The 12,259-nt window shown below is 42.6% G+C and overlaps 1 protein-coding gene across 1 annotated transcript in view; it reads right to left on the reverse strand.

The window, feature by feature from the left end:
- Window positions 1-7,436, reverse strand: part of LOC311340578 (GTP-binding protein 1-like) — a 12,899-nt gene extending 5,463 nt beyond the window's left edge. Inside the window, 11 exon segments of the mRNA XM_084465436.1 lie at window positions 308-335; window positions 469-564; window positions 566-614; window positions 1,198-1,312; window positions 1,606-1,729; window positions 2,092-2,256; window positions 2,663-2,846; window positions 3,075-3,255; window positions 6,394-6,505; window positions 6,951-7,145; window positions 7,378-7,436. Coding sequence (XP_084321562.1) covers window positions 308-335; window positions 469-564; window positions 566-614; window positions 1,198-1,312; window positions 1,606-1,729; window positions 2,092-2,256; window positions 2,663-2,846; window positions 3,075-3,255; window positions 6,394-6,505; window positions 6,951-7,136 — 1,240 coding nt within the window. The 5' untranslated portion in view covers window positions 7,137-7,145; window positions 7,378-7,436.
- Between the last annotated feature and the right edge of the window lie 4,823 nt (window positions 7,437-12,259).

Genomic DNA, 12,259 nt, shown 5'->3' on the forward strand with positions numbered 1-12,259 from the left:
GTATCAAATCGGCTGTGAGGTAGCTACAGGGATCTCTGTTAATTGCTGTGTCTCTGCAGCGGCGCATAGAAATGTCATTTTGAAGGGGGTGGGTGGACGGGTGACTCAGCTAGTCAGGTGGAACATAACATAATATTCCCGGCCCCTTCAATGTCCGCTTACAGCTTTTCAAGTAGACCCTTTTACAGTGGGTGAACAATGAAGACATGCATAGGTTTGCAAACAATTTTGCAATGACGTGCAATAGTGTCAATCATCCAAGGGCTTGAACCACCACAGATCAGGAACTCTACCTTCACAAATTTACTTTGACACTCGCTGACCCACTTCCTGATCTGTGCACAATTAATGAATGGGTCGAAGACACGCAAGGGATGGAGGGAGGGTGTCTGTGTTGTCCTACCGGTACAGAGTACTTGTATATATATACCGGTGTATGCCCGTGCGTGGGTGTGTGAGGTATCTTACCGGTACAGAGTAGGTGTCGTCTATCTGGAACTCGGCGGGCTCATCATCGCTGTAGGCTGTCCTACATGACAGCAGGTTGAGGAACATCTTGGCAGCCCTCCATGTTTTCCCCGGTCACGTTGGAGATCTGGAAGATGGGACACATCCTGCACACAGGAGGAAGAGGAGGAGAAGGAGAGTATGAATGCATTTATTTCTCTACTTTATCCTTTTCGACCTTTGGCACATGTATTCAGTGTTATTCTTGCACTGTTTGCAGTTTCCCTTGCCATTGTGGTATGCACAAAAAGTATGATGAAATTACAGTTCAATCGATTTAATATTTTTTCTCTTTTTCTCAAGTCCTCCTTCTTCCCCTACATATTAATTCTCTCTCTCTCTTTCTCTCTCTCTGTGCATCGTATGCTTCATCTCTCTGGATACGATGCACAGCAACGTTGCAGGCAATTGAAGAGTGGTGTAAATGTGCAAAAAGCATCTCAACACTCAGTTTCACCCGCCATTATTGTGTAACAACACGTATGTCATATGTCACAAAAGACACCGCCGCTGTTGTATAACATGTCATGCTTCTTCACGGTGTTATGCTATGTAAAAGCACACATGGTGGGGCCATATTGCGCCTTTGTTTAGTTCTGTATGAAGAGACAAAGCCAGGGTACTGCCCAATCTTCTTTAGGGCGATATTGCAGGATCTCTGTGTAGAAGGGGCTTTGGTCTCTCCCTCACCTCTCAGAGCTGAAGTTGGATGCGGTGACGATGACGTCGTCTTTGTTCTGGACCAGGACGGGGATTTTCCTGCAGCCCGGTGACTTCAGTAGTCTCTGTAATAGCTTTAGCGTCTCTGGGAGAAACCAAACAAACATAGTATGCACAATGGAAACGCCTGTAGTCAGGGCAAACGCTTGAGGAGAGCCATTATACTACAACACCATTGTTTAGCTTTGTGCTAAACTTTTGCTTATGTCATGCCAGGCTCGCATAGCTCATATTTTTCCACTTGTCTGCAGCTACGTCATCTGGTGGTAAGGACCGATATACCGGTATGGTCCTGTGTTTGACTAATCATCAAACCTGTTTGAAAAGGGTGACACCAGCCCCACCCTAGTGTGAATGGGTAGGTATGTGTGGGTGTACCTTGGAGAATGTTGGCGGGGCACATGTCTATCTTGGTGACCACCACGAACACCGGCACGTTGAGGGCCAGCGCCAGGCCCAGGTGCTCCTTGGTCATCCCCACGATACCTGCATTACTGCCCACCTGCGGGAGGGCGACAGAGAGAGGGCAGGGTTCATGTATTATTTACCTTCACACGACCTCTCCGAACCAACCTATTTTTGACTGCGAGAATAATATGGTAAGTAGACAGCTTGGTTGTGGAATAATTCCTTTATATATATGCTACAGCTCTGCCAGTCCGAAATAGAAAACAACGGGAGATAATGTAGTAATGCGTCTTGGAACATCCTTAACTATTTAACTTGAGATTCTGGCAGTTGCGTCAGCCCCGCCTAGTGCCTGGACAGGCGGCCTCCAACGCCCAACACAGCTCTAGTGCCGACGCAGACAGGTGGTACGGACGGGATGGAAATGTAGTGCACACAAACAAGGCCAGGGCTCACCATCAGCATGCAGAAGTCGGGCATGTGTCCGGTCATGCCGAACACGGTGGTCTTCAGGTACTTCTCGTGGCCCGCCAGGTCGATGAAGGTGATCACCTTGGAGGACCTCTCGCAGATCTTGGTCCAGTCCAGACTTCCCCCGTGGCTGTCGGGTTTGTTCACCACCTGGATCACAAGCAGAAATATGGATACACAGTCGCTGATTTGTGTGTGTGTGTGTGTGTGTGTGTGTGTGTGTGTGTGTGTGTGTGTGTGTGTGTGTGTGTGTGTGTGTGTGTGTGTGTGTGTGTGTGTGTGTGTGTGTGTGTGTGTGTGTGTGTGTGTGTGTGTGTGTGTGTCCATCTCCTCTGGTATTTTCTACTCTGCTTTGCTGTGTGTTCAATAGCCCTAACTGTCCATCCTATCCTCTCTCTGGCATCTTCTACTCTGCCTGGTTCTGTGTTCAACCCCCCCTACCTGTCCTGCTTATCTTCTACTCTGACATCTTTTACTCAGCATGGTTCTGTGTTCAACCCCCCTCTTTGACCCTCATGTCGTGTGCCCTTGGTGGGGCTGCGTCCGAGAGCCCTACCTGTCCCTCTTGGTCGAAGCCCAAGATGTCGTTGCCCACGCTGCTGGTCCTGCCGCTCTCCATCTCGTGTTTGTGCCTGAAGAGCTTCTGCCGCGCAAAGCCACGGCCGTTGTCCAGCTCGCCATGGGTCAGCACCCCCAGCAGGGTGCTCTTACCCGCGTCCACATTGCCCACCACCGCCACCCTGAAGACGGGAACGAGAGACACAGAATGAGAGACAGAGACAGAGGTATGGACGGAAGACACAGAGAGGGAAAGGGACGAGAGGGAGATATGGCCGAGAGGACATACACACAGAGAGATGCAAAATAAGACATTAGCGAGAAAATAATGTTGACAATCGCATATATCTGTTGCCTTGGCAACTACAATAGTTGCGTTTGTGGGCGGACCATCCAGTGATTGAGCGTACCTGACTTCCAGGAAGTCCAGCTCGCCGACGCGCCGCCGTATGAGGTAGTCGCGGATCCTGCCGCCAGCCTCAGTGCGCTCCCGCAGGAAGATGAGGTCGGCCTCTATCTGCTCGCATAGCGACTTCACCGTAGCTGCCGAGGCCTCCATGTCCTTCTCATCCAGACCGTAGTCACCCCCGTCTGGGAGAGAGAGAGAGAGAGAGAGAGAGAGAGAGAGAGAGAGAGAGAGAGAGAGAGAGAGAGAGAGAGAGAGAGAGAGAGAGAGAGAGAGAGAGAGAGAGAGAGAGAGAGAGAGAGAGAGAGAGAGAGAGAGAGAGAGAGAGAGAGAGAGAGCTTATGAGGGCTGTGGCATATCATGCATGTCTAGTCCCAACACACCTACTGGAGATCGATGCGTCACATTAACATTTTTTTGTACAGCACTTAATGACAGTTGTGGTTGTGAAGGGCTTCACAGGCATACATTATACCCACCCCCACTCCCCCCAACCCCTCTAAAAGGCTTGAAGGAAAAACTCAAGAACCTTGAGAAGGAACCTAGAAGAGGGAGCCTCCTTCCAGGGACGGATAATGAGTGCTATAGGTGCCAAATGGGCAGACATAATGGTAGCATAAAAAGCCAAAGCAAAGTTCAGTAAGACAACATTTGAAAACAATATGATGTGATAGATGTGAAGTGGTTGTGTGTGCTTGTTGGCCATCCAACTGTCATGCTTGACATTTCATCTGTGTGTGTGGCGGGGTTCCTTTTCAGGTATTAGGGTATTAGGATGGCTGCCCCATCTGCCCGTCCCCAGAAGTCTGCAACTTGGGCGTTATTCTGGACTCCATCCCCTCACTCCAGTCCCACATTTAATCCATCACCAAATCTGCTTTCTACCAACTCAAACCATCATCAAGCATTGTCCATCACTCTCAGACTCGGTGGCAGAGACCCTTACCCATGCCTCCTTCACCACCATTCTGGATAACTGCAACAGAGTCCTGTCTGGGGTTTCCAGCAAAGCCCAGGACAGGCTCCAGTAAATGATGAAAAATACTGTTGTACTAATGAAGGAGGATATTATCAAAAGAGGCTGAGTGAATTATTTATCATTCAAGCCATTATCCAGAGACTTCCAGTTATGGGTATATTTAGCTCAAATCCTTGGGCCTCCTGCTCAAGGATGACGGTACTACTTCCCTTGGAACAGTCATGCGTGTGGTCTATGTCATGTGTGTATGCACTGGCTTCTAGTTTCCCCTTTAGAGATTTATAAAGTTTATTTTATATTGGATGCAAATATTGAGCGCATGGTGGAACAACTGCCCAGTCACCTACCAGTGGTTTCCTGTTTCCAGTGTGAGAGCATGAGGTCAGCAGCACTAGTGTGTGCCAGGGGTGATGACATTTGGGCTTGTCTGTCCAATCAGGCCAGAAACGACAGTACAAAACCAGGTCAGCATGCAAAGTCTGCTATTGAGCTCATTTTATTGGCGTGGATCGTTAACCATGGGGATAACACATTCCCCGTCCTTGCTAGAATTACCAGCCCAAAACACATTTTTCTCATAGTGTATGATTTCAGCAAGGTCACTTAAACATTAAAACAACTCATATCTTTTATATATAAGTTAATGTCTGCGCAATTTGCACCTACAAGACCCGTCCCTAGATGTAGAGGGAATAAGTCCTTCTAAATGCTTCTCCCATTCCTTTCCAGACTGAATGATGCGGGGGGGTAGGGCGCCTAGGGCTCAGGTTGTCTGAAGTTGGCCTATGTGAACTTGAGTCTTTTAAGATCAAAACTGAATAATAATCTGTACAAATAAACCTCCACCCGGCGATGGAAGAGCAAGCTAGCAACAACAGTTACTGCGTGGAGGAGGACTTCAATCAGAGACTCTTTTCAAAAGTCACATTTGACCCCGGCCACTCCATGGTCAGACAAGCTGCTGAGCAGGGCAGAAAATAACCCCAGCTGTCAACAAAGGCCCTAGGGTGTGTGTATGGGTCGCTGTAAATCGGGTCAGGCTACGTCGCTTTTCACACTAAAAAGCAGACAAATAGACCCGGTGGACACAGGGAATCACTGGGGCGACAGCGGGGTGAAGTCAACCCTTTGGCTTCTACGCACAACTGTGGTACGGTCATGTAAAAATGTAAAGTCATGTCAACTCTTGACTGCTCAATCATGGCAGATAAACAGACCATAGTCAAGATTATTATTTTTATTTTCACGTCGACTTGAGGCCTTCCAGAAGCAAACGAAAAGCTTGTGCCCTGCTGCATTCCTCGCTCCATGTGCTTTGTTCCATTGAAACAATACGATTCCGTTCATTTTTTGAGTCACGCTACAAATATGAAGCCAAATTCTGCTCCATGTGCTTTTAGGGTTAGGGTGTTGTACAGTGTGACCCTGTAAGGCCCGATTCAGACTGGAACTGTGGTTGTTATATACATAGAAACTGTAGTTGACTAGAATATATTGGACATGTACAACAACTTACAAACTGATTGGAACATTTTGGAGTAGTTAAGGACAGAAAATTTTAAAATCAACACTTGAGACTGAGCAAGGTTTGACTATGGAGCCGCTGAGGTCATGTGACGTTTGTTTATACTGGGGGGCAAGCAGTCACCAAATCCATCCCAAATCATGTGAAATCCATTCCTTTTAACAGCACACTCTTAAAATATAACTATATATTATAAACTATATAACAAAAACAAAACTGACTTTATAGTTAGTGGTTTGTAATGTATTTTTTTTTATTTTGGAAGGAGCAGAATTACATTAAATATATTTTGCCTCCTTTGACTCTTCTAATTTATTGAGCGCGCACACACACACACACACACACACACACACACACACACACACACACACACACACACACACACACACACACACACACACACACACACACACACACACACACACACACCTGTTCTAACATAATTAGGGATTGGCCAATAAAATATATTTGTTCCATATCAATCTCAAAAGGATGGTGCGGCCAATAAAAATACCAAAGCTACTGTAACAACAGGAGCTAATCAACACCAGAGATACCTATAAGCATGTAAAGGCCGGGGCTTCATTGAGCATTAAGCAGAAACTTTTATCCAAAGAGACGTAGAGTGATGTTTTAGGGATAAATGTGGTAGGAGTAAGGTGGCATCTGGCCCCAGGACTTCTACAGGTAGACTGCATACATTGTATTCAAACCCAGAACCTTTTGAATGGGAGTTGAACATGATCCTGTCCAGTAGAAGACCATTCCTGTGCCCCTGTGGCACAGGAAAGATAGCAGGTGAAAAGTTACCGGCCTCACCTGAACCCATTCCCACCACGTAGATGGTCTCCCCGCATCCTTCATCCATTCGCTCCCTGAGTTGGCGTAGTAACGAGTCATACTGGTCCCCCGACGGACTGACCAAGACTAACTGAAAGACAAACACATGCAAGAAGAATAAACAAAAATAATAGTACAAATGCAAACCCAGCACAATTCATCTTTTGAAAATCGTGAAAAGCACAAAAAAATAGTCAAGCAAGTTGTTGTGGGTTACTGTGGACTAAAAGGGAGGTCAACAATGAAGGAGTCATATTAAACTGAAGACTCCTGTGAAGTGAACAGGCATAACAGGTTTTGACCTCAGTGGCAGGTGAGGCAGTGCTGTATTGACCACAGCTGCAACAGTAGCTGCATCGACATACGTGTCACTTTTTGTTCTTTTGCAGACACTGCAAAATGCAACGTGTCAATTCATCTTCCATACAATGCATTTCCAAAGCCATTGCAGCGCATTCAACGTGTGCGATTTAGATTGTTCTTAATAGCAGCAGAATGTCTGGGGATTTCAATCTAAACCAAAAGCAGGGGCCTACCTTACTACTGAAATTTAAATGATCCCCGGACTCGCCGTTGGTCCCCTCGCCGTCTTCGAAGCCCTCTCCATCGGGCAGGTCGTCCCCAAACCCTGGGTCTGGTGCGAACATGCAGGCGGGTACTATGGACTCCACCGGCATGGCGTCTGGGTCGATCCCTGGTTCTTTCGCAGTTAATAACGACATTTCCCGGACCTTGATAGTGAAAACCATGCAAAATGAAACCAAAACAAATACCATTTACTCACAACTATTAGCACACGGCCATTAGCCGAGGTTCCACAGCAAATAGCTAAAATGCTAACTTAGCCACCAGATTGCCTAAGCTTCAGTTACAGCACAGGCTTATCTGAAAATAACGTATTTTTTGTAATAAGCTGAATGTTATTATTAATACAAATAAAGGTCATAATTCATATAGCCATACCAGTTTGCACAGGCTAACTTTAGTTGTTTGGTTGTGAGCGACGATGTGTTTGTGTTTAATGTAGGACACGCCCACCACAAAGCGGTGACATTTGATTGGCTAGAGTCGGAAAAGTCCAGCCACCTTTTTCCCAAGCCTGGCTGCAGAAATTACTCCTACCTTTAGACTGTACTAAAGTACATTTTGGATCTACATGGACTGAGTCATTCTACATCAGGAGACTTTAGGCTAAATTATAAATATATCTTCAAAATTCCTATAGTTTAAAAAGGTAGCTTTGACTAGAGACTTAAAGGATAACATTGGAATTTTTAAGATTTTCTACTTTAGTACATACCTTTCGTTTGATCCCGGTCTGTTATTGTGTCAAACCAAGTCTCGCTCAATGAGAAGTCTTGCGAGAGTTGAGTTTTTGCAGGAAGAGAAGAATGATAAAGGGAGTGAGGGCTAGAAAGAAGAGATTAGAGGAGAGTAGATTTGAGATTGTAATGAGAACGAGATTTCAGAGTGAGAGTTCTTCTTGTGTGAGACTTGGTTTGCCACAATAACAGATGCACAATATAATAATAATAGTAATTAAAGCTGCAAGCAGCATTTTACGGGTGCCAAGCTTAAAGCCGACGAATAAGACCATGTCAGACCATTAAGACCCTGACAGACCATAAAGACCCTGACGCAGACCATAAAGACCTTTGATAGACCATTAAGACCGTGACGCAGACCATTAAGACCCTGACAAAGACAATTAAGACCTTTTTTGTTTGCATGTGGTTCATACTGGAATAGCCTCAGCTTGGATCTGGTGATGGGCGAACAAACTTTCATGACTGAACGTCAAAAGGCTGAGGAGTTATGAGTCTTTAAAGTTTTCAATTGATCACTTTAGCGCCCCCTATCGTCCTATTTTGATTAACTTTAGCCTGGTTAACCTTGACATATGCTTCTTTAAGTACACCAAGTTTGGTGATGATTGACTCAAGTTCACCCCGTCTTTAGTCACCTAACATTGATTGGGCTAATTTCGACGTCCAGCCGCCATTTTGTTACAGGTTCTGGGTTTCCTAGAAACATTTGCTCAACATAGGGAGATACAAATGTCTACAGGATTTCATGACTGTAGAAGAAAGGGGTCAGAATCTTGACCCATGTGCCTTTGACTATACCAAGTTTGATGATGATTGGGTTAAGTTAACCCTGCCTTTTGGCGTTAAGTTAAATTTGGATGATTTTTAGCCTCTGGTGGCCATGTTATTTTATCAATTGACTTCATCTTACTTGAACAGTTGGAACTTTGGTCCCCAACAGCCAATAAGTTGGTCACGCTCAAATCAAACATTCCATCTATGAACTGTGGTGATTTTAGTCACAGGCCACGCCCATTTCAATGCCACGCCCTATTTCAACATATGTTGACTTTTTCTTGTTTAGAATTTGATTATGAACAAGTTTTGTATTGGACTCAAGATCATAGGAGTCCATTTTGATGTTAATTTAAGCATTTAAGTCTTTTTGTGTTTTAAACCAAACCTCTTTTAAAAGGCAATGGCTCCTGGGTGCTTTATTCTTTATTTTACAGACTTTCTTTTATGTCAAATTAAATACATTGGTCTATAGATGATATCTGCCAAATATTTTTTGTCTAAGTAAAAAAAAAACTAGGATCCTTAGGGAATTGAGTGTTTTTGACAAAGTTCAAAATAGTCATAAATCTATCCAAATAAAGTCATAGGTTTTTGAGGCATATTTGTTCAGCATGAGGATATGCATGTGTGAACAAAGTTTCATGACTGTAAGTTAAAACGTTTACAAGATATGCTTGTTCAAATTTTGCACTTTTGGACTGTTGCTATAGCACCACCTTTGGGCCAATCAGTGTAATATTGCATGCGAGCGGTTTAGGCTGTGTAAGTCAAACGTGGCGGAATAATAATAAAAACACTAACGATTACAATAGGTTACCTTCGCACTTCGTGCTTGGCACCGTAATAAACGCAACGTTATCTTGACGCGATGCAAGTGCCATTGCTAACAGAGTCCCTTTAAATGACTGCAGAGTGAGAGCATGCAAGCGTATGAAAGAGAAAAGCTAAACATTTAGCTCCAAAATGCGCTAATGAAAGCAAATCTCATCCTTCTCACCTTTGCCTACCCGTATGTGGAAACAAACAATAAAGTCTACACCTACTTTAAAAACGTTACATCAGCCACAATGCAAATATGGAGCATATTCCTATAATAATCTCCTGGTGAAAAGATGGATTGAATACTCAACCTATATAGTGAATACAAGCTTATGCTCAGTCCTTTCACCAAAATATCAGATGTATTTAAAGGATTCAATTATACTGGAGTTTTACTTTTTAATCCATGTGTTAAATAGTGTAGCAATGGCTATTCACAGATTAAATGAGGGAAGGTTAAAAAAATTAAAGAATCTCAACCAACAATCGCGTTCAATGTAAAGGGACCCTACAACGCAAGTTGTGAGTCCGTGCTCTCTATCACCATGGGCAATGTGGCTAATTATATTCATGCCATCAAGAGGTGTTTTATTGTACAGTGTTACAGTGTTATACAGTGTTATTTGTGCCTATTATTTACTTGGCAAAAAATAAATGTTTATTGGTAGAATGCCCTCTAGTGGACAAAACATTTAATAGTGGCATTGGCCATGCATAAGCCTTTGTAATATAGAGTGCAACAGTATGGTTCCGGAAGTAAAAATCCCATTAATTTTCTCCATAGAGGTTTTGATTAAAAGCCATAATGTCGTAACCATCCAAAGTATACTTACCACGTGGCGTTATATTGTGAATGATGGTATATGCTCCTGCAGAAGCAAAAAGTTAAAGACGCGAACATGTCGTTTTTAAAAACATGTTTTATTCGCAATGCCATTTGAAACCACCTACTACTACTACACTACCCACAATCCTAAAGTGTAACACAACATCTTTGATTGGTGGAGCTTGCTGTTACCATGGAAAAGTTTACCCGCACCCGCGAAAAGCAAGTCGTCGGGGACTGCTGCCACTGAACTTGATCGCTTACCACAGAGCGAACATGATTTCCCTTAGAATCTTAGATTAAGGGAAAGTTAGAGAGTTGTTGCTAGAGCTGTAGGGAGCGGGAGTTTCTTCACTCGTTCACAAAAATAATGTACACAGTCTTGTACCTTTTCCTTTTCTTCAGTTTTTCAAATTATTTTTTGCCCAGAATCAAATTTTTTATGGTCACGACTACCTTGACGAACGATTGGCTTGGTAAAAGCCAATTAAAACTCTTGATATAACGATTTTACAATGGGAAATGTACTTCCAGAACCAGAGCTGTTCAAAAAGGGGGCGGACACTGTTACGCTCTATACAGTGTAAAGGTACATAGTAAGTATTAATACTAGGCTAATTTTGAGCATTGACAATTCAAATAATTTGAATATTAACAATAATAAGGAATGAAATTCAAATCAGATTATAGAGGAAGAATGACAGCTTTACTGTGTTCATGATGTGTAATGTTTGCAAAGTTCTTATTTATCTTTATGCAATAAATGCACTTTATTTAAGTCGTACACTCCTTGTGATCACTTTGTTCTAAGTATTGATATACCAAGTGAACAAACTTGTGAACAGTGAACAAATTTGAACGCAAATATAAATTGCTGACTGCCTGCTGCAGCCATCTGACCAAGGCAGACTGCAACCATCTGACCGTGGCAGACCGCAATCATTTGTATACACTCAGTTATCATTCAGTTTATTAATAAGTTAAGTTTTATATTTGCTACTGCTGAAGTGCAAATAATTAAGCCAACCAAACCAAACCAAACCTGGTTTATCAACCAACAGGTTTATCCATTCAGAAAGGACTATATCTTTGGATTTTTGGTGTTTGTTTCCCTTGTATCAGTTAAAAATACAAAAAAAGGGAACACAGAATTGGGGTAATTATTAAACATCTGCTAGCACAAGGTTTATAACTGACTTTATGGGTGTTTTAAGTTCCCTGGACTGTTGTGAAACACAGCCAACACTATCCTGATTGGTTGTTAATTTTACAACCCCTCACCGATTGGTTGCGTCCCCCCTGACTGCACCGTATAACACCCCTCACCTGTGGCCAGTTAGGTTCCTCTCAGCATCACCAAGTAAAGACAGCAACAATGGTGAGTATTATTTAAAATGGTGAGTATATTATTTTAAACTTTGTATGTACATATTACATATGTACATACAAAGTTTATATTGACTATACATACAGACTCATAGATCAAAGAGTCTTTAGGTGGAGCCTATGTTTTATGCACATATCTGATTCACTTATTTTCATGGTTGCCATACGTATTTTATGTAAATTTTCCTTTGTGGCTAATGTTATACAATGATGACAAATGTCTTGACTGTTATAATTTGTAGGTTATGTCTGTTATATACATAAACAAAAATATCCATCCTCCAAAGTTTAGGAAAAAAAGGATAGCTGGAATATTTGTATCCGTCTGATATATATATATATATATATATATATATATATATATATATATATATATAGGTATATATATATATATTTTTTATAATCAGAAAAAGTTAAAAAGAGCTATTAGAAGTTAGGTAACAGGTTATTTCTCTAATTTCATTGTTTATTTAATATCATATTTTCATTTTTTAGGAATTTCTAAAGCTTAATAGGAATAATGGAAAGCAAAGCAAACTCGAATTGTGTCTCTGCTGTGTCTCCACTGTCTTATCTTCATTTTGCTTCTGATAGAGCAAGTCCAAACGTCTGCTTACTACAGATATGAACCTTGAACCCTACTACAGAATTCTCAGTCTCTTTTATTGGTTACTGCAAATGTAATGTCTAACTTTTTTAATATTGTCAC

This window comes from Micromesistius poutassou, assembly GCF_964030765.1.
Source record: "Micromesistius poutassou genome assembly, chromosome: 3".
Lineage (NCBI taxonomy): Eukaryota > Metazoa > Chordata > Actinopteri > Gadiformes > Gadidae > Micromesistius > Micromesistius poutassou.